Raw genomic sequence first — 22,794 nt, forward strand, 5'->3', positions numbered from 1 at the left:
TCAAATAACTTTGACAGATCTAGGAAGATCCTGACTGCTTTCTGTTTTTTTGTCTACAGAGGAGTGTATGTACTCATATACAGGTATAGCAGTCGTGGGTTAATTTTTACTGAAGCCATGCTGAGCATCAGAGAGGATTTAGTTCATTTCCAGAAAATTAATTAATCTTCAGTAAAATAATCCCTCCAGAAGTTTACCAAATAGGAGCCCTGTAATTTTCCAAATTTTTTTAGCCCTCTTAAAGATTGGGGTAAGTTTTGCCACTTTGATACAATCAGGAAATGTGCTTGTCATCAAAGATGTACACAGAAAGAGAGACAGCTAAATTTAGTTTATGCAGTTCTGATAAAATCTGGACTGCCGTCAATTGCATACGGTAGTTTATATTTAAGGCTCTTTGTGCTTAATGTAATTTTGTCAGCAGTAGTTCCCCAGGAGAATATGGTCTACAGAAGTTTTTACTTTGTTGTCTCTCGTGTATTGATTTGTTGATACTTTTTATTACTTCCTTTACAATAGTTTCATACTAATTGTTGAATATATTTCCAACTTTTCGTGGATTAGTGACTCAAGTTATTGTGGATCAAAGTTGTTTTCCATTTTTATGGGGCAGTTGATTGATTTTTTTTTTTCCCCTCCACATTGCCTTTGCTTTGAAAATGTTGCCACATAGTTGTCATTTGCCATTCACTTGGATTGTGTTACATAACTGTTAGAGATTTTGACATATTTCTTAATATATTTTTCTGTAGAGGGGTGGGATTATTATTTTTTGAATGCTTCAACAGATCTGTCTACCTTCTCCACAAAATCTTTATACCAGTTGTTATCCATTGCTTCCCCTTGTATTCTTTTGATTTAATGTGTTTCAGTTTGTGAGGAAAAGTGATACTGAAGTAGTACAGAAATGTATTTAAGAAGGAGCCATTTTAGTGGTTTATAATGTACTCTGCAAAATTTGCTTGTATTAATTCCTGTAACATCTGTATCACCTGCTTCATTCCATTCTGCTGCTGCTAGGCAACCATTGAAAATTTTCAATTTCACTGGTGTAACTTCTTACATTAGTTGTGCATTTTTTCTCACAGCCTAAAGTGAGGAACTTTGGAAGGCAGAGCACTTGGGTACACCAATCACTATAGCTGATATCCAACAATTCCGAGGTCAGGTAGAAATGGTTTATAAATATCTGTAGCTTTCAGACTGAATGAGCCTGTAAGGCTCAACAGAGATCCTCTCACGTGTTCTGGAGACCAGAAAAAAATATTAAAGCTACCAAAAAATTTGTATGTGTATGCAGTTTTATTTCCACAAATATGGCAGCATCTCTACCTTTTTCTGCAATAGTGAAAGCCAGGTATGCTAGGTGAGAAAATTTGGCCCGATTTTAAGCCAAGGTTCTGCAATACATACATTTACATATTTGTTGTGAACAATAAATCTCAAGTCTGTTGTGAACAGGAGTTCGACGTTCACAAGCTTGTTTGTTACTGACTGCACATTTTGGTGATATTCAAAAAAGTTGTTTCTCTTACTTTTCTGGGAAGGTGGCATACTATATTAGTGCCTATGGTACCATAGGTATTGGCTGCCTGTCGTGTCTATGTATCTCTTCTGAGATGTGTCTGTACTCACGTAGGCACCGATTGCTCAGTTACTATTGCCTCTCCTGAGGTACCAGGATTGGCCATAATAATAATAATAATAATAATAATAATAATAATAAATTTAATATGCTACACTCATTTACATTATCTTAAGTTTTAAACTGTTTCTGTCTTTGGGTACAAAGTTTTCTTTAGTGACTTATTCCCTGTAACTGAGTGGTATTATGGGACCACTTAGTACTTTTTATTTATTCACAGTTTCTACTACGAAATTAGCAATTTCTTCTCTGCCAAGGCTGTTAAAGTGAAACGCACTTCAGGTACAATGTACTCTGCAAAATTTGCTTGTGTTAATTCCTGTAACAACTGCAAATTAATCTTGTTTTTTCTGTGTTTATGCATGACCAATTTGGAAGATCACGTCTAAATGGCATGTCCACTAAAAACACTTTCTCTGATGCAAAGCAAGGTAGTTCATTTCTTAAAGTTGTTATTAAACGTTGACTGCTGTTGTAAGCAACATCATTTGTTCATGTTGTAATCAATATCAGAACTGCATTTTTCAGGAAGAAAATTGTATTGCACATTCATTTCAAAATACGGATACAATGCGGCATTAGCCGTCACCCGAGATGATTTTTGCTTGCCATGAAATTTCATACATACTTCCACTTTGTTTTGGGATTTAATGATACGTAACAGAGTTTGTGACCTCCTCTTGCATCTTTTTGAAGTGATAATGGGTTTCAGCTGATAGACATGGTTCACTTTATCTTCTGTGTTGCTGGTGATAAGCACATTATTCCTGGACGTCTTGTTTGAAGCAATAGAATCGTGATCCTTTTTCTTAATAGTGGACTTATTACCAGCATTCCTAACTGCACTTAATCACAAGAACACAAACAGGTTATGTGTTTATCATTTTCTGCTGTAGTCAGTTATCTGTTTACTACTAAATATTTCTTCATATGGTCCTCTTATTTCAAATTTTCTTTTAGTACATTAAATGCCTATTCCTGAAACACCAGAACTTTGAGATTGTTTTGAACTAAGCACTCGGCAGATAATTTTTCTGTCTGCTTTGTGCTTCAAGAGCGTGTTCAGAATGTACTTTTACTAGATCTTTTACTGTATTAATTTCTTTTTCCTAGTGTTAAGGAGTCCTCTAAATTGACATTTTGGATATTCGGGAATCCAGCCGGTTGTTCGCGTCATTCTCGCACGATATTTCAACAGCGTGCCTCGCTGTCTTCTTCAGGTGCTACCTGAGACTGTTCCTTGGGTCGTTCGAGTCCAGTATTTATGCCTGGGAGGAGCTGGGCGTTCCCTAATCGGTTCGCGCCCAGTCGAGTGTTCCATCTGTGGTCCGCGCCCGCCAGACTCGGCTTCAACGGACCCCTTCAGTCGCGGTTGTTCCGACTGCCGTCGGCGCCCTTTTTGGCCGTCCTCAACGGTTGTGGTTGTCATCTGAGGTGTGTCAGACCCCATCTGATATGTTGGGTACTCTATCTCATTTCCATAGTAACAGTCATGAGATAGAGTACCCAACATATCAGATCGGGTCGGACACACCTCAGATGACAACCACAACCGTTGAGGACGGCCAAAACGGGCACCGACGGCAGTCGGAACATCTGCAACTGGAGGGGTCCGTTGAAGCCGAGTCTGGCGGGCGCGGACGACAGATGGAACACTCGACTCGGCGCGGACCGATTAGGGAATGCCCAGCTCCTCCCAGGCATAAATACTGGACTCGATCGACCCAAGGACCAGTCTCAGGTAGCACCTGAAGGAGACAGCGAGGCACGCTGTTGAAATATCGCGCGAGAATGACGCAAACATCCAGCTGGATTCCCAAATATCCAAGATGTCAACAGATCACCGGGAAAGCATGAAGAATTACAGTCCTCTAAATTGTTTTCTACGAAACACTCAACACAAGTAAGGCACTACCTCTGATCTCTATAATTTATGAATCAGATTTATTTTCACACATTTATCAGGATACCAAAACTTTCATTATGTGCATAAAATATCCCTTACTACCTTTTAGAGCATATTACATGTGGAACAAACACATAATAATGACACCGACAGACTTTTTCACTGCCTTTACTTGACACTACCACAATGGTTCGCCGAGTATGTGTGCAGATATAGAATCATAACAGGATTGAAGCTGCCTAACAAATAGTTCGTCAATGCTATGCACCTAAAAAGATTACTACTGCCAGAAAAATTGAAACAGTATCTTATAAATTAGATAGACTATTTCGATTTAGAGTAACAAGTAGCCACCCACTCCAAATGCACAACAGTAAGACTAATAATTTGATCACTTTGACGGGCAATATGTCTTCGAGTGCTATCATGCAGAAGTATTAAAAAATAGTGCTGTCAAGTGAAACAAAATTAACACACAATTGTGGAGAAAACAAACTGATCAAAACACAACTACAGCACAACATTTTGGAAGCTGTTCAACTATCACAAGTTAGTTAAACATATTAATTTAAGATTAAAATTGTAAATCTTCAGTCTTCTAAACTTTTCCATACTTGTGGGAAGCTCCCATTTTTATATCAAATGGATATTTATTATCCAGAATACCGTTATCCTTCTTGGTGAGTGCTTAACACTTCATTTATATAAATTCCAAGAAACAGCTCAAATTGATAAAACTTTATGAGGAGCCAGCCATGCTCTAACTTCTGTTTGTTGGAAATGATTACCACACTATAAAAGCAAGTTATGACTGTAAAACAGCAATCTGTACAGTCATTGATATAATGGTATGTTTTTGTTTCAACAGCAGGAGAAATATGTATTTATATGCAACAAGAAAACAACAGAGTATCAGGTGAGTTATTCTGTCAGAACATCTATCTTCAAAAAATATGAAATGGGAAATTGGTATGGTACTGACTGCACAAAATAAAGGAATAGCGAACTGTAACTGTAAAGCCGTTAGTGTATTTCCTAACGTCTCAGTTCCAAGTAATCCAGCAGATCTTCTGACAGACTGCAATAGATTTTAACCTTTTTTACCAGTATATTTTCATAAATGTAAATTGATGTTGGATTTTTTGATTGCTTCTTCATTTTTCTATAGCTGCTGCTGGATAGATTCATCTCAGTAGCTAAATAATCCACTGCAACATTTGGACATACATTTAGTGATGAGCCAGCAACTTACGTTAAATAAACATAATGACATTAACTATATTCTTGATCACATTTACTCACCAAACAGTATCATCAAATATTTATACCAAAACTTAAATCTGCAAACAAATAGCATTTGCCTGGCAAATAGGGTGAAGACAATGAAAGAAACTGAAACACATTGCACACACTATTGCTTCACAGCCATGCTAGAAGGAAGGAAATGTACAAGAAAGTGTATCACAGGTATGTTTCCCCATGAAAATAGTTTCAAAAGACACTTCTGAAGTTAGCTGTTCAGACTGTGAGAAGGAATTAACATCAAACTTCACAATTAAAAAAAAAAATTAAAATATCACATGGTATATTTTTATTAAAAATTGAATACTTGTGTATTATTTTTTCTATTTTACACACTGGATAAAAAGGAAGCAATAAAATAAATAAGCAAATATCCAACAAGGGAAAAAAATCTGAATAAATTACATTTGCTGTTATTAAGTAGTAATAATGATGCAGAATGAAAGTTTTAAATTTGCTTGCTTGTACATTTTAAGAAACTTTTCACTATCAAATAGACATACAAAAATAATGTTGACACCTTATTTGTCTAAGCTGCAACAAACTCTTCAAAATAATACAACCTTTGATTAACAGAGTTAAAACAGTATTTTATCCTTATTCACAAATGGCTTCGAATAAACATTGTAGGGAAGGTCTGGCAGAATGTAGACACTTTTGGATTAAATGAGACCACTCACCGAAAAGCAGAGATGTTGACAGTCACGACAAAAAGAATGAGTACTTGCTAGCTTTCAGAGTACCCTCCCCCCTCCCCCCCCCCCCCCCACACACACACAGAGACAAATGACAAACTGTTGGGTGAGGGGTGTGGGAACTGAACCTTAACCTTCACCTTCACCAGGGCTTTGAGTATCACTCATCATGTCCGGAAATGAGGAATATTGTATGAGGAATATCGTACCCAACATCCCTCCCATCCTAAAATGCTGTTCCATTATCTTAATGCATCCTATGCCACTTGCACTGTGCAGGATCTGCCTAATCAACCCACCCAGCACCTCCCATTTCAGCCAGTCAGATTTCTCCCACCACATCAGAGGACAAGCCACCTGTGAAAGCAGCTACGTCATATACCAACTCTGCTGAAAACACTGCAAAGCTTTTTATTTCGATATGACTACCAACCAGTTATCTATGAGGCTGAATGGCCACCACCAAACTGTTCCCAAGAACAAAGTTTACCACTTGGCGGCACAACATGCAGCTGAAACAAAATGCTCATGACTGCTTCATAACCCGGGCCACGGAGGATCCTTCCTTCCACCACCAGCTTCTCTGAACTTAGGAGTTTTCTTTACAACACAGCTTTCACTCCCATAATCATTCTGGCCTCGATCTCTGGTAACCCACTACCCCTGTACCCTCCACCCTCCCTTTCTCTGTCCTGTCAACCCCTAACCCCTCCCAATTTATGTCCCCACATCATCTTCAGCGTGCGCCACTACCCACCGGCTCCAACAACAATGCACCACATGCCTTGTATGTATATACGTCACTCCTTGCTCCCACATTTCTTGTTCGCTCATCGGCTGTCTCCCTCTAGCTGCTAGCCACCCACACCCCATCCTCTCCCTGCCTCCAGCTGGCCTCTACCCACCCTACCTGACACTACCCCTATTCCAAAAGCCAGCAAGTTTTTGTTCCTTTTGTGTGTGCCTACCAACAACTAACACTTCTGCTTTTCAGTGAGTGGTCTCTAATCCAAAAGAATTTCCACTGGTTTAAATAAATATAGTAACCAGATGCCTTCACAAGAATGTGTCACAGAGGCACTTTGTGATGAATAAAATCTTTTTATGCTGACAGGGCTGCAGTTTAAATATTACAGTGTTAAAACTTTGAGAACCATCCTGCATACATAGGGGGAAAATGGATGAGAAAGCAGCAATAACATTCAACAAATGGACACAGGCCATTATTATAGAAACCTACATTATCACCTTATGTTATTATCACAGCACATGCCAGAATAAACTCTGGAACAAACACGTGGCACTGTACGTGCTAGGCCTATACACACTGTATGATGAAGCTTATGGACAATGGTAAAGACAAAACTCCTGTCTGTCACGTTAGCTTTACTATTCTCTTCCAACAGAACAGAAATGTGTATAAAAGTTCGCAAGTAACATAACGACAATCTTATTAATCACACTGGTCTTGCAGTTGTTGCACAGTCTGGAACAAAGAGAGAAAATAGTTCAGCATCAACATTATGATACTGGAAAGGAAAATTATCATCTAATTACAAAGGTGGAAACAATGCCCAGTATTTATATTAAGGAAGCACAATTCTAAATAGTCTACTGTTGACAAGTAGGAAATATTACCAGCAGCTTTAGTAGGTAAATACTGTTCACTGAATAAAAGCAGACCTGAAGCCTGCGAGTTTTGTTCCTTACTATAATCATTTCCATTTTTCTCCATAATTTGAACAACTTTCTTAACTGAAATTTATACTACACTAATGCACTAAATATTACAAATCTAAACTAACATACACCCCTCATCTGCACTGATGAATAAAGATTTTGAGTGATGAAACATCGACGGCACTTATTCTATATTCTAGCCCCCACTGCATCTAATATCTTCTTCAAGGAATAGAGCAAAAGTAAAATTGAAAATGACTTCAAAATGCTTCTCACGTCAGTTACTTCTACAGGCTAGCTGAATTACATACATGTGGTAACTAATAACATTACTTGCCACTGTCAGTACTGCATATAATATAATAAGTTTACGTGCAACGTGCCAATATATAAATGATGTTAAACAACAATTATGGTGATCCACATATGTTACGCACGTGATCCAGCTCATAGTCTACAACGCCCAAATACGTAAATCTTTACGACGGCCAATTATTTTATCTGAAATACAATACAAATGACAGACGAGCTGTATAGTGACGATTTTACAACGTCTACTACATGAAACAATTATAAATTGCGCCTTATTGGATTACCTAAAAGACCTGAGCCTAAAGGAATGTTAATGGAATTTACATTATTATGGGATTAATAACTGGCAACTAACGAAAAAATGAGTACGACTGTATTTTGTTACTGATTGCGAAACACACACACTATAAGCTACTTTTCAAATTAACTACATCGTAAAGTAATGCTGTTGTAATGTGAATAAAACAACTTAAAACTTTTAGACGCCTCTAGTTTCATACTGCCTACAACAAATCGCCGTCAAAACTTGGAAGACATATCGAATCTGTAGCTAAAGAATCATCATACAATGATAAAGTTGCAAATCATTAGTTTCACTTACATACTATTAAACTCCACATAACAGAAAATGTTAATTCTACAGTACAATAAATTTTACTAACTTCATGATATTACTGTGCCACTTCGATGGCTACCTTCTGGGCTCTTGCTTTCTCCTTCCTTCTTTCTACTTCATCTGTAGGAACCTCAGGCAATTCTAGCTCTTCATCATCCGCTTCGAGGACATCTGGAAGAGCTTCCTTTATTATTTCTTCTAGTTCTGCTTCTACAGACTCTTCATCGTCAGCAGACAATGCGCCACTCAACAGTTCGTCAATCTCTCGCTGCTTTTCGACACCTTCACGAGTTTCTTCAAGAATTCGTTCAACCTCATCAACACTGATAACATCGTGTACTTTTTTCAGCGCCACGTTGCCGGCTCTAAGTCCATCTAATACCTGTATCTCTATCTGTGCGAATTCCAAATCATGGACAAGCCTCTGAAGGTTTTCCAATTGCCCGTCTGTTTTTTCGAGAAGCTGTTCTTGAAACTTTTTCTTCCGTAATATGAGCTTAGCACGTTCCTTTTTACCATCTTGCAACAGTTTCCGTGCAAGCAGTCTATCTTTCTCCAACATGGACTCTACTCTCTTCTGATACTGTTTCAGTTTATCTCGTTGTTGTTTTAACTGCAATATAGCTTTGTCCTGCTCCGTTACCCGACTCGCATGTCTTTTACTTTTACCAAACAAAGCACCCATTATTTACGTTCACTTTTTCACCAGGACTACAACACAGACACTTTTAAATATACTAGAGATCATGATATGCACAGTTTTTGACAACAGCAAAAATGTAGTCTACGTGTCTGACACTGACACACCCACGTAAGTTGTTCTGTACACATCTGAATAAAATCAGATGGTCACAACATATTATCATAATATTCCCCTGGGTCATGTGTCACACTACTCTCGCCTAAGAGTATCATCTCTTACGGCTGTAGAGATATCACAAGAGACCGATTAGGGAGGCTACCATAGGCATGAATCTGTAGGGAAACCAAAGAAACATATGTGTCGGGAGCAGACATGGAGGTAAGAATACCTCCATGGGAGCAGAGTATATAATAGAAAATCTTTGAAGTGACAATGCAGGGACAACTACACACTAACATTTCATGTTTAAAAAACCTTTTCATTTCCCCCGTTTGCATGGGGTTCCCGAAACCTGATTTAGTAAACTGACTTCCTAACACCCCTTCTGGGTGATAATGTAAACGCTTCGTAACAGATTCTAGAAATAAGCTTCTACTTACCAGTTTTCCAATGCTGCAATCAGTTTTCGCTTGCGTGTAAACAGAACCGGTTTTTGAAACGTACTTAGGCTATCAGGTTAGGTCTTGTTTTTAAAAAATTTCGGCTAATATGCACGGAGACAGTTTTTGTACAGTGAATGATAAATAAAAATATTAGAATGAACCTGTTTATATCTCGTCAAATTGAAGAGAAATAGCGATTTTGCTGACTAAATCTTAAACAATAAAAACTGTTTCCCAGGTGCCATATTTAAGAGAGGTAGCAAATCTAGTTCATACCTCAAGTAAATAAGACAGCGTAAAACGGTTTCTGAAATCCAGTTTTCGTCTTTCGGAAGAGGTGTCGCATGTAAACGTAGTGATTGGTGATTTCGAAGAACGATTGCACGCGATATATATCGAACTCGTGACTGTCGCAGAGCAGGATCCCGATTTTGTTCATAGCGATGACAATGGCTCTGAGCACTATGGGACTTAACATCTGTGGTCATCAGTTCCCTAGAACTTAGAACTACTTAAACCTAACTAACCTAAGGACATCACACACATCCATGCCCGAGGCAGGATTCGAACCTGCGACCGGAGCGGTCACGCGGTTCCAGACTGAAGCGCCTAGACCGCACGGCCACACCGGCCGGCATATAGCGATGACACACTGAACGGTATACTACCTGGATGTTGAACATCAGCTGTCTGGTCGTACCAGCCATAGATGCTCATATTTCGTTTCTTGCCAAACTGCAAACACAGTCTAATATAACAGTCGCGACACTTCGCCTCGATTTTGTTGCCTTCAGCGCCAGCAGCGCTCCAAGCGGCCGGTAGGTTGAACTGTGAGTTCGGCGCGATCGCGAAATCGAATAGTGATTGTTTATTTTGATTTATACAATGGTTTTTACCATCTGGAGCGTTTGTAGCGCAATATATTGCAGCAGCAATAGGAAGAAGACACCACAGCTGTCTTTTTTAGGTTTCCTAAGGATCCTGAGAGGTATATACCATCATGTTACTAAACTGTATCGTCAGGATTCATTTGCAAATGTATGTGTATAAATCATGAATGTTCCGTTTTAGGAGCAAAAAAATGGCTAGTTAATAGCAGACGAGAAGACCTTATGAACAAAGACCCGGTTTACCTGTATAATAATATTAGGTTTTGTTCGCTACATTTCGAACAAAACCAGTTCATGTACGCAGACAATAACAAACTCGTGTGGAATGCAGGACCCACACTGTTTGACATTCCAAATAAGCCACATCAACTGACGATGAAGAAGAAACTGCCACAAAGATACGACAGTCAATCTAAAGCTGTAAAACAGTCCTATGACACAGAAGCAGCCAGTTCAACTCTCTATGTATTGGTGCCAGATTCGTGAGAATCATTAACACAAGACCTGCTTTGACGATGAAGTGGTTAGATTAAGTGCAGCTGTTCGTGTCTTACAAAAACATGTGAAGTGTCAGAATTGCAGATCGCTAGACTTCGAGCGAAACTATTATGGGACAAGGAAAGTGAATACAGACAGATTGTTTGAAAATTATTCAAATATTTGGTTTTTCGTGAAATGTAATGTAATCAGTTCATTATGTTTTCAGCATATTTCTCCCACTGTTTGTCAGTTGCTTGTCCCACTTAGAATAATATAAAGATGAAGGTCGTGGCAACAAGTGACAATGACAAACACAGCACGCCTACAGAACGGTAAACGAGCTGTCCATCGCTTTTGCATGTAGAGGTACATGTCTGTGCTTCTTACATGTGAATCTGTATGTTTATATTCTTTTGATATCAACGTGGTAAGCTGTAATTCTGTCCAATGTCACAAGTGTTTCTTCACGAATGTGTTATAGTTTGCCACTCTATTCATGGTTTTTGTCCATACTTGCGCTTATATTAGAATTATTTTTAGAAACTTTTATGCCTTCTGATACTACACAAACTCTTGGAGGCAAGAAACTAACTCGAATAATTCGGAAATTACGTACGAAATGGATGCAAACAAACATTATGCTTACGACGCGTCTGACGTTCACCTTACCTGCCGCTCCGAGCGCTAGTGTCGCTCCATCTGTCAAACGGCAACAACTTTTACAGCAGTGAGTGTCGCGACTGTTATGTTAGACTGTGACTGCAAACATGGCTGCTAGGAAATATTAGAACAGGAAAAGAAAATACGTTTCGATTCAGTTCCCACACCAAGACTGCTCACATGTTGACATATAGTTCAAAACAAGAAATCAGTCTGCAATTCTTTGTTATGTACACACCGATGAAAATTTGTTTGCCAAACTTCAGCATGGTGGACGAAGCAAAGCACATGAATCTGCAGACACCCTGCAGTCTATTCTCAGAGACCACACTTCTATATCGAGGTTGTTATAGAGGTCACTGGCGACCAACAGTGCAGTTAATCAATGGCAACGAAGTTACCATGTACCAATGAAAACATCTGGCGCGAAACGACTGGAAATTAATTTCTGATGTTTAGAAAACATTTGTGTGCCAGTTAATGAATCGAGAAACAAAAGAAATATTCGCCCCAAAACGGCTGGGGGTTGCAAAAGCCACAAATCGTACGAGTTTGGCAAACCATGAAACTTTGGGTGTCACCTCCTTTCATCCCCACAGAGCCATTATTCACCTTGACATTTATTATTTCATGTTTGTTAATGCTGTAAAGTGGAATTCACTGAATCTGAGAATTAGAATTCTATGGCAGCATAAACATGGTTCACCAGTGACATAAGAAACGAATATTCATACCCACACAAAACCAAGATTCACGATTAAATTTTATACTGGTACTTCATGTATGTAGATTTAGTTTGATATTGTATTGTGGAAGTCATTAAAACCTTGTCTATAGATTGACTGCAGTGTAGCATGTATTTTATTGCTAATCTTGAATTTGTGCCCTCTGTGTGGCTTTGGTGAATATTTTAAAAACCTGATGATAAACAAAACATGCATTGATACTAAGTTTATCATAACTGATAGTGACATACGTGTTGTTAATGCTACAAATCACCAGGTACTTAGGTAAGTAATAGCAGTCCATTACTCAACAAAATTCCAATCACAATACAACCATTATTTGATGTGATCTATTGATCCATGTTTAAGCATTTCATGCAAATGGCTCTGAGCACTATGGGACTTAACTTCTGACGTCATCAGTCCCCTAGAACGTAGAACTACTTAAACCTAACTAACCTAAGAACATCACACACAGCCATGCTCGAGGCAGGATTCGAACCTGCGTCCGTAGCGGTCGCGCGGTTCCAGACTGTAGCGCTTAGAACCGCTCGGCCACTCCGGCCGGCTCATGCAAATGATGTCGTCATTATACATGCATTTTACATAGCTACATAATAAGCCACACATTTTTAATTTGTTCAAGGAATATATATGGCTTGTACTGGACACATTCAGTAATCATTAAATATACAAGTGTTGGAACTTTAATAGTGGCAACTATTTATTTACAACTCGTACAAAATATATACGTGTTTCAAAGTCTTACTGACCTTCAAAGTAGTCACCAGCATTATGTATAACCTGTTGCCAGCGATGTGGAAGTCATAAGATACGCTTAGCAGTGCCAGTTGTGTTGACAGTTCGAGCGGCGCGGTCTACTGCCCGACGAATTTGTAGCAGTTCTGAAGTGAATGCCGTGAAGTGTTTCCTTCTGTTTAGAAATCGAGTTAAACAGACGAGGGTTGAAGTCAGGGGAGTACAGTAGGTGGTAGAGCACAGCAGTCCCACCAGTCAAATAAATCAGTAACAGCTTGCACTGTACGTGCTTGAGCATTGTCCTGCAAATGATGGTCAGGTCCTATAGAAAGTGCCAACACTTCTGTCTCTTTGCTGTTCATTTTTGGAACGCAACCTATGACCACAAGTGCTTTGGTAGGTGCCACAGATTTTAGAGTTTTGTACTGCCACAAGGCTTAAATTCAAATCTCCATGGCAGCTGGTGATATACCTAAGACAGCAATGATTACACCCTTTGCACTGTTCAAATTCGTGTTTATTCAATCAGACTTAAAAACGTGACTCAAAGGACAAAGTTCTGAAGGAGCTGCTCTTCCATTTTGCCTACCTATACAATACAGTAGAATTTTCACAAGGGTGCATGAGCAACATGTCACTGTGGTGTGGCTGAGGTTATACAGTTATGGCATACTGTTGAATGAAGAGAAGTGCTTGGTCAATAAACCTGAGGGGACTTTCTTTGGTCATAAAGTATCAGCACATGCCATCTGGCTATTATCGGAGAGGATTTTCATTTTGCATGATCTAAATCCTTAAGATTACCATCAACTAAGATGTTTCTTAGGGATGGTGAATTTTTACAGACACGATCTTCCTGGGTTGCTGCCATTCAATCACACCTTACTAATACCCTATCTGATGAAAACATCATGGTCATATGGGTACTCCAGTGGATGTCAGAAATGGTCGACACTTTCCAGGAGCTACTGAAGAGCCTCAACCAGACAGTGTTGCTCGCTCATCCTATAGTGTGCACTCCTTTGGCTGTCATAGTAGATGCCAGCCAAAGTGCTGTAGGTACAGCTCTACATCAAAAATAAATATTAATTGTCAACCATTAAGATTTTTTCCTAAAAAAACTACAGCAAGAATAAATATATTGGAATGTGTATGATACAGGACTTCTTGCTATTTACGAGAGTGTGGACATTTCCTCAACCAGTGACAATCTATACTGATCACAACCCTGTTGTCTCAGTATTTCAGAAAGTGAGTGACATTCGTTGCTTACTTCAGTTCAAGCACACTGAATATGTCAGCCAATTCACCATGGTCATTCATGACATTACCAGTGCAGATAATATGGTCCCTGACTACCTATCTCACATCAGCAGCATGGTGAACGTTTCTGACGACACCACCCTTGCAAAAGCTCAAGTAGCTGATCATTAACTACAACTATTATTCAACAATCCCTCAATAGGAGTACGCCTACAGCAGCGGGAGGGGATGTTGAGTTGGGGAGTGGTACCAGGTAGCAACTCAAAAATAGTGTGACATTTCACAACAGAGACCAAGAATGCAAATTGCAGCATCATTCTGAATGACAGTTCTTGACAAAGTATAAAATGTGGCACACCCAGGGGTCAATGTCATGGTAAAATTACTTACTAACCTGTTTGTTTTACCACCAATAAAGAATGATGCATAAGCTCAGCCAAGTGCATGCCTTCAGAATCAGTGCTGCAAAGTGGGATGCCATATACACATGGAACTCGGTGAATTTCCTGATTCACCAGTGAGGTTTGGTCACATTAATACTGACCATGGTACTCCCATGCTATCCTCTAAAGGTTACAGAAACCTATTCATTGTAGTGGGTAGGTGCACATGATGAGACGAAATGGTAAAAGTTGCTGACATCTCTGCTGAAACGACTGCTGAAATGTTCATTGAGAATTGGTTGGCCAATTTAAGAAGCCCCGATCTCATACCAACGGATCAGGCACGACAATTAGAGTTGATTCTGTTTCACAGATTGTCCAAAATGTGCAGCTTTCAGTGCCATTGTACCATGAGTTACCACCTGGCCAGCAATTGACTAGTCAAGTGGTGACATGGAATGCTGAAGGCTGCTTTCATACTTCACAGCAAGAAGTGCCTGTACCCCAGCAGGAGCAGAGGGAGTGCTTATGTCCACAAGCACTCCCTCTGCTCCTGCTATAGTTAGAGGCATTGTATAAACTGACATTGGTACCTAGGACATGGAGATGGTTTATAGCGAGCGTTTAAGGATTCCAGCCGACTGCTTCACTCTGGCACCACTACGGAACCATCTGCAGCTACCTCAATTGGTGCAGCAATTTAGGCAACATACTCCAACACCCATGGCCCCCAGCTTCACGCCATGGCTCACAACCAACTTTCGTGCATGAAGCATTCACTGATTGCACCCACTTCTACATATTGGTCAGGGGGCCTAAGGATAGAGTAGTGAAATGCCAAAACTAGTTGCATGAATAAATTACATTCAAAATATAGATGGCTGAAGGTATTTCTAATTTTACATTTTACACTGAACAGTTGAAACCCTTCAACTATCTTGTGCTAAGATGGACTCACAGAGATTGCACTCATGTCATGCTGTGAAATGGTTTCATGCAAAACACTCTGTAACCTCCATACACCGGCTCTTTTCTGGTTTTGCATTGAGGGGACCATAGATTGATGTAATACAGATCAGTAAAGGCAACAGAATATCTACTGAGAGGGTTAAGTCTGCGTGGTTATATAGGCAACTTCGGAAGACAGCACAACTATACCCACCGATGCACAGTGTACTGCCACAGCTACACTGTTTGCACCTGCTTTGCCAACGGACATACCTGTGTCACCTACTGCAGCTACATGCCCTACATGACTACATGTGGTGAAGTTCAAAAGATCGACAGTTGTTACCGTTTGACAGCTGGTGTGACACTAGCGCTCCAAGTGGTGAGAAAGCAGATTGTCACATGTGTCGTAAGGATAATATTTGTTTTTAATTATTTTATGCTTAATTAACGAAATAGTTGTTATATTTTTCTTATCCATGTGTTAGTCAATTACCTGTAAATTCAATAACATAAGCTACAACTTATTCATGAAGAATTACTTTCGAATATGTGCATTTTTATAGCTGAAAGCAAGAGAATATCAACACATATTTCATGCATGAAAAGCAGGTACTTCAGTAGTTGTCTGTTCTTATTATCATAGGCGCCTTCCATAACACTTAAAATTTTCTGTGGAGTCTACTGATTCGCCTATTCCTACACCTCATTCGACTTCTTAACATTCACATATTTTTGTAAGTGTAACTGCTTCTGTTTCAAAAACGAATATTAAAGATCTTTGCCGTTTGTGGCTCAGATTAAGCAACAATTGTGGAATTGGTTTCTCCTGTATTGGGAAACAGTTTTATTGCTTTTGACGATTTATTTATCACGTCTCCTATAAGCCACCGTTGTGGTGACTTATTTGATTCGTTAAATAACGTAGCTATTACGTTCCATATAGGTTTCCTACGATGTCTTTCTACAAAAGGTCAGGTCTACTGGTGTTTAGTAGCAATTTTTGTTATTACAGAAAAACGACACTGTTCAATAAATATATGTACATTACAAGATAATCTTAAATAAACTATCGTGTAATGTACATCTACATCTACATCTACATTTATACTCCGCAAGCCACCCAACGGTGTGTGGCAGAGGGCACTTTACGTGCCACTGTCATTACCTCCCTTTCCTGTTCCAGTCGCGTATGGTTCGCGGGAAGAACGACTGTCTGAAAGCCTCCGTGCGCGCTCTAATCTCTCTAATTTTACATTCGTGATCTCCTCGGGAGGTATAAGTAGGGGGAAGCAATATATTCGATACCTCATCCAGAAACGCACCCTCTCGAAACCTGGCGAGCAAGCTACACCGCGATGCAGAGAGCCTCTCCTGCAGAGTCTGCCACTTGAGTTTATTAAACATCTCCGTAACACTATCACGGTTACCAAATAACCCTGTGACGAAACGCGCTGCTCTTCTTTGGATCTTCTCTATCTCCTCCGTCAACCTGATCTGGTACGGATCCCACACTGATGAGCAATACTCAAGTATAGGTCGAACGAGTATTTTGTAAGCCACCTCCTTTGTTGATGGACTACATTTTCTAAGCACTCTCCCAATGAATCTCAACCTGATACCCGCCTTACCAACAATTAATTTTATATGATCATTCCACTTCAAATCGTTCCGCACTCATACTCCCAGATATTTTACAGAAGTAACTGTTACCAGTGTTTGTTCCGCTATCATATAATCATACAATAAAGGATCCTTCTTTCTATGTATTCGCAATACATTACATTTGTCTATGTTAAGGGACAGTTGCCACTCCCTGCACCAAGTGCCTATCCGCTGCAGATCTTCCTGCATTTCGCTAAAATTTTCTAATGCTGCAACTTCTCGGTATACTACAGCATCATCCGCGAAACCCGCATGGAACTTCCGACAATATCTACTAGGTCATTTATATACACTCCTGGAAATTGAAATAAGAACACTGTGAATTCATTGTCCCAGGAAGGGGAAACTTTATTGACACATTCCTGGGGTCAGATACATCACATGATCACACTGACAGAACCACAGGCATATAGACACAGGCAACAGAGCATGCACAATGTCGGCACTAGTACAGTGTATATCCACCTTTCGCAGCAATGCAGGCTGCTATTCTCCCATGGAGACGATCGTAGAGATGCTGGATGTAGTCCTGTGGAACGGCTTGCCATGCCATTTCCACCTGCCGCCTCAGTTGGACCAGCGTTCGTGCTGGACGTGCAGACCGCGTGATACGACGCTTCATCCAGTCCCAAACATGCTCAATGGGGGACAGATCTGGAGATCTTGCTGACCAGGGTAGTTGACTTACACCTTCTAGAGCACGTTGGGTGGCACGGGATACATGCGGACGTGCATTGTCCTGTTGGAACAGCAAGTTCCCTTGCCGGTCTAGGAATGGTAGAATGATGGGTTCGATGACGGTTTGGATGTACCGTGCACTATTCAGTGTCCCCTCGACGATCACCAGTGGTGTACGGCCAGTGTAGGAGATCGCTCCCCACACCATGATGCCGGGTGTTGGCCCTGTGTGCCTCGGTCGTATGCAGTCCTGATTGTGACGCTCACCTGCACGGCACCAAACACGCATACGACCATCATTGGCACCAAGGCAGAAGCGACTCTCATCGCTGAAGACGACACGTCTCCATTCGTCCCTCCATTCACGCCTGTCGCGACACCACTGGAGGCGGGCTGCACGATGTTGGGGCGTGAGCGGAAGACGGCCTAACGGTGTGCGGGACCGTAGCCCAGCTTCATGGAGACGGTTGCGAATGGTCCTCGCCGATACCCCAGGAGCAACAGTGTCCCTAATTTACTGGGAAGTGGCGGTGCGGTCCCCTACGGCACTGCGTAGGATCCTACGGTCTTGGCGTGCATCCGTGCGTCGCTGCGGTCCGGTCCCAGGTCGACAGGCACGTGCACCTTCCGCCGACCACTGGCGACAACATCGATGTACTGTGGAGACCTCACGCCCCACGTGTTGAGCAATTCGGCGGTACGTCCACCCGGCCTCCCGCATGCCCACTATACGCCCTCGCTCAAAGTCCGTCAACTGCACATACGGTTCACGTCCACGCTGTCGCGGCATGCTACCAGTGTGAAAGACTGCGATGGAGCTCCGTATGCCACGGCAAAACTGGCAGACACTGACGGCGGCGGTGCACAAATGCTGCGCAGCTAACGCCATTCGACAGCCAACACCGCGGTTCCTGGTGTGTCCGCTGTGCCGTGCGTGTGATCATTGCTTGTACAGCCCTCTCGCAGTGTCCGGAGCAAGTATGGTGGGTCTGACACACCGGTGTTAATGTGTTCTTTTTTCCATTTCCAGGAGTGTATATTGTGAAAAGCAATGGTCCCATAACACTCCCCTGTGGCACGCCAGAGGTTACTTTAACGTCTGTAGACGTCTCTCCATTGATAACGACATGCTGTGTTCTGTTTGCTAAAAACTCTTCAATCCAGCCACACAGCTGGTCTGATATTCCATAGGCTCTTACTTTGTTTATCAGGCGACAGTGCGGAACTGTATCGAACGCCTTCCGGAAGTCAAGAAAAATAACATCTACCTGGGAGCCTGTATCTAATATTTTCTGGGTCTCATGAACAAATAAAGCGAGTTGGGTCTCACACGATCGCTGTTTCCGGAATCCATGTTGATTCCTACAGAGTAGATTCTGGGTTTCCAAAAACGACATGATACTCGAGCAAAAAACATGTTCTAAAATTCTACAACAGATCGACGTCAGAGATATAGGTCTATAGTTTTGCGCATCTGCTCGACGACCCTTCTTGAAGACTGGGACTACCTGTGCTCTTTTCCAATCATATAGAACCCTCCGTTCCTCCAGAGACTTGCGGTACACGGCTGTTAGAAGGGGGGCAAGTTCTTTCGCGTACTCTGTGTAGAATCGAATTGGTATCCCGTCAGGTCCAGTGGACTTTCCTCTGTTGAGTGATTCCAGTTGCTTTTCTATTCCTTGGACAGTTATTTCGATGTCAACCATTTTTTCGTTTGTGTGAGGATTTAGAGAAGGAACTGCAGTGCGGTCTTCCTCTGTGAAACAGCTTTGGAATAAGGTGTTTAGTATTTCAGCTTTACGCGTGTCATCCTCTGTTTCAATGCCATCATCATCCCGGAGTGTCTGGATATGCTGTTTCGAGCCACTTACTGATTTAATGTAAGACCAGAACTTCCTAGGATTTTCTGTCAAGTCGGTACATAGAATTTTACTTTCGAATTCACTGAACGCGTCATGCATAGCCCTCCTTACGCTAACTTTGAGATCGTTCAGCTTCTGTTTGTCTGAGAGGTTTTGGCTGCGTTTAAACTTGGAGTGAAGCTCTCTTTGCTTTCGCAGTAGTTTCCTACCTTTGTTGTTGTACCACGGTGGGTTTTTCCCATCCCTCACAGTTTTACTCGGCACGTACCTGTCTAAAACGCATTTTACGATTGCCTTGAACTTAATCCATAAACACTCAACATTGTCAGTGTCGCAACAGAAATTTTCGTTTTGATCTGTTAGGTAGTCTGAAATCTGCCTTCTATTACTCTTGCTAAACAGATAAACCTTCCTCCCTTTTTTTATATTCCTATTAACTTCCATATTCAGGGATGCTGCAACGGCCTTATGATCACTGATTCCCTGTTCTGCACATGCAGAGTCGAAAAGTTCGGGTCTGTTTGTTATCAGTAGGTCCAAGATGTTAGCTCCACGAGTCGGTTCTCTGTTTAATTGCTCGAGGTAATTTTCGGATAGTGCACTCAGTATAATGTCACTCGATGCTCTGTCCCTACCACCCGTCCTAAACATCTGAGTGTCCCAGTCTATATCTGGTAAATTGAAATCTCCACCAAAAACTATAACATGCTGAGAAAATTTATGTGAAATGTATTCCAAATTTTCTCTCAGTTGTTCTGCCACTAATGCTGCTGAGTCGGGAGGTCGGTAAAAGGAGCCAATTATTAACCAAGCTCGGTTGTTGAATATAACCTCCACCCATAATAATCCACAGTAACTATCCACTTAAACTTCACTACAGGATAAACTACTACTAACAGCGACGAACACTCCACCACCGGTTGCATGCAATCTATCCTTTCTAAACACCGTCTGTACCTTTGTAAAAAGCTCGGCAGAATTTATCTCTGGCTTCAGCCAGCTTTCTGTACCCATAACGATTTCAGCTTTGGTGCTTTCTATCAGCGCTTGAAGTTCCGGTACTTTACCAACGCAGCTTCGCCTGTTTCTTGTCTCCCAGGGTCCTTAGGAAACTGAGTGCTGCAAAATCAATATAAATGTTAGTATTTGCAGTCATCCAGTATCGTGCTTACAAGTGTCGCTTGCTGGCTGCTGGGGAAATGCTGTCACTGTGGATGACTACAATAAGACAGAGTGACGTGACTGTTATGTTAGACTGTGGCAGCAGTAAGACGATCTATTAATCGAGTGTGATCGGTGAAGTATTTTTTTATATGTACGAACTATCTTTCTTCAGTTATTGTCTGGTTTTTTGGAATGTTCGCATTGTGTATTTTGCATCTGATAAATAAAAGGGTAATTTCCAAGAACGCTTGGAAGAGATATAAGTATTTTTGGGTTGTCATGTGTGACTCATCTGTTTCCACAATATTGTTCAATTGTTAGTCACAATTGCGTAACGCACTTCTCATCAGAAACAATATTAGTCACAAACAGTATTAATCAACAGTCCAGTTTCCAAAGCTGTGTTTTCCAGTATGAAATCTTGGGTCTAGTGAATCAGGGGATACAACCCATCGGCTTTGAGCAATAACGTCACACATAACTCATAGATAATAATGTCTTCACTTTCAGCCATAGACAATAAAACAATTCTGTGTTCCGGATAAGTGCTATCATCGTACATAAAATAATTGAATGTGATTTTAAAAGATATCGCTACATATTGCTCAAAATATTCTTCGTGTGCATTTATTTAAATAATTGGTTGTTTGCAATTCATTCTGAACTTAATTTCATTCTTAGTGATATTGAGTTCATTTGGACTATTAGTTTCTTACTTTAGGACAATTTTTAGTATCTCATTTTCGTTTGTAGGTATGTATTTATCTGTTCGGATAAACCTGCATGATTTGAGAGAGGTTATGGGCGTAGACATGTTGGGCACGATTTGTTTTTTACAAATGTGTGGTCTCGTTGCCGAGTATGTTCGATGTCGTGAGTGTGAGTGCAGTGAACATATGCGCCTCACAAGTGTATCTCGTCGCCATACTCACGACTTATTTGTACAGCGCTGCAGAAAAAATCGGTTGTGGCGGTCCATTAGATGAAGGATGTGGTTCGAAAAATGTAAGCTCGCCTTGAGAGACATTATGAAAATCACGTACTGTTGGTGTTTGAGATATCCTGTATGGCTGTGTGTCCATAAATGTTGTATGAGTAAGAGTACAGTTGTGGATTGGTACTATTTTTGTAGTGAAGTTTGTGGGGATTACATGAAATATAGGGGCCTGTTGGGGGGCCGGGTGTTATGGTCGAAATTGAAGAGTCGCATTTTGGCAAAAGGAAGTACAAAAGGGGGGGGGGGGGGGGGGGGAATCTCCAGTGGGATTATGGGTATCGGGGAACTGTAGTTCCAGGTTCAGAGTGTGACGATGTAGTGGTTAAAGTAGTACCTAATCGAAGGAAGGAAGTGTTGGTCAGCTTAATTCAAGATCACATTGCAGAAGGTTCCATTGTAATTACAGATGATTTTTCTTCATATAGGGATTTAGGAGAAATGGGTTACTCATAACCAATCACAATATTGTGTGCAGATCATTATCCACAGGGGTTTGCACAAATAGCACAGAGGGTTATTGGTCAGCTGTGAAATCTCTTGTAGGGGAGGGGAAACGCCGGATTTCTACACTTCAAACTCTTTTAGACGAAAATTCATGGAGGTGTAGTATTCCCCAAACATACTGCCTGTATAAATCTTTTGTTAAACTTGTTGGGTCAATATATTAGCTAATTTCACATTAGGATGGGGGGTGGGGTGAAACTGTGTGTCTGTGCGTGTGCGTGTGTGTGTGTGTGTGTGTGTGTGTGTGTTTGTGTCTGTGAGTGTGTGTGTCTGTGTGTGTGTGTTTGTGTGTGAGGGTTTTAGTCATGTTTTTGTTGTGTATGTTCAGTTTTCCATTCAAGGAGCTCAAGAGGAGAATCAGATCATCATCAATAAATAGGACGAGGAATTTCGCCCTATGCAAGACACCTTTTCA

General features: G+C 40.9%; 1 protein-coding gene across 1 annotated transcript; it reads right to left on the reverse strand.

The window, feature by feature from the left end:
* Positions 1-4,558: 4,558 nt before the first annotated feature.
* LOC126250746 (charged multivesicular body protein 6-A) lies at positions 4,559-9,121 on the reverse strand. Its single transcript, XM_049951585.1, has 2 exons — positions 8,203-9,121; positions 4,559-7,034 (listed from the first exon to the last, which is right to left on the reverse strand). Exon 1 carries the CDS (start codon positions 8,839-8,841, stop codon positions 8,212-8,214), a length of 630 nt encoding a protein of 209 aa, XP_049807542.1. The 5' UTR covers positions 8,842-9,121; the 3' UTR covers positions 4,559-7,034; positions 8,203-8,211.
* Between the last annotated feature and the right edge of the window lie 13,673 nt (positions 9,122-22,794).

The sequence above is a fragment of the Schistocerca nitens genome, chromosome 1 (assembly GCF_023898315.1).
Source record: "Schistocerca nitens isolate TAMUIC-IGC-003100 chromosome 1, iqSchNite1.1, whole genome shotgun sequence".
Taxonomy (NCBI): domain Eukaryota; kingdom Metazoa; phylum Arthropoda; class Insecta; order Orthoptera; family Acrididae; genus Schistocerca; species Schistocerca nitens.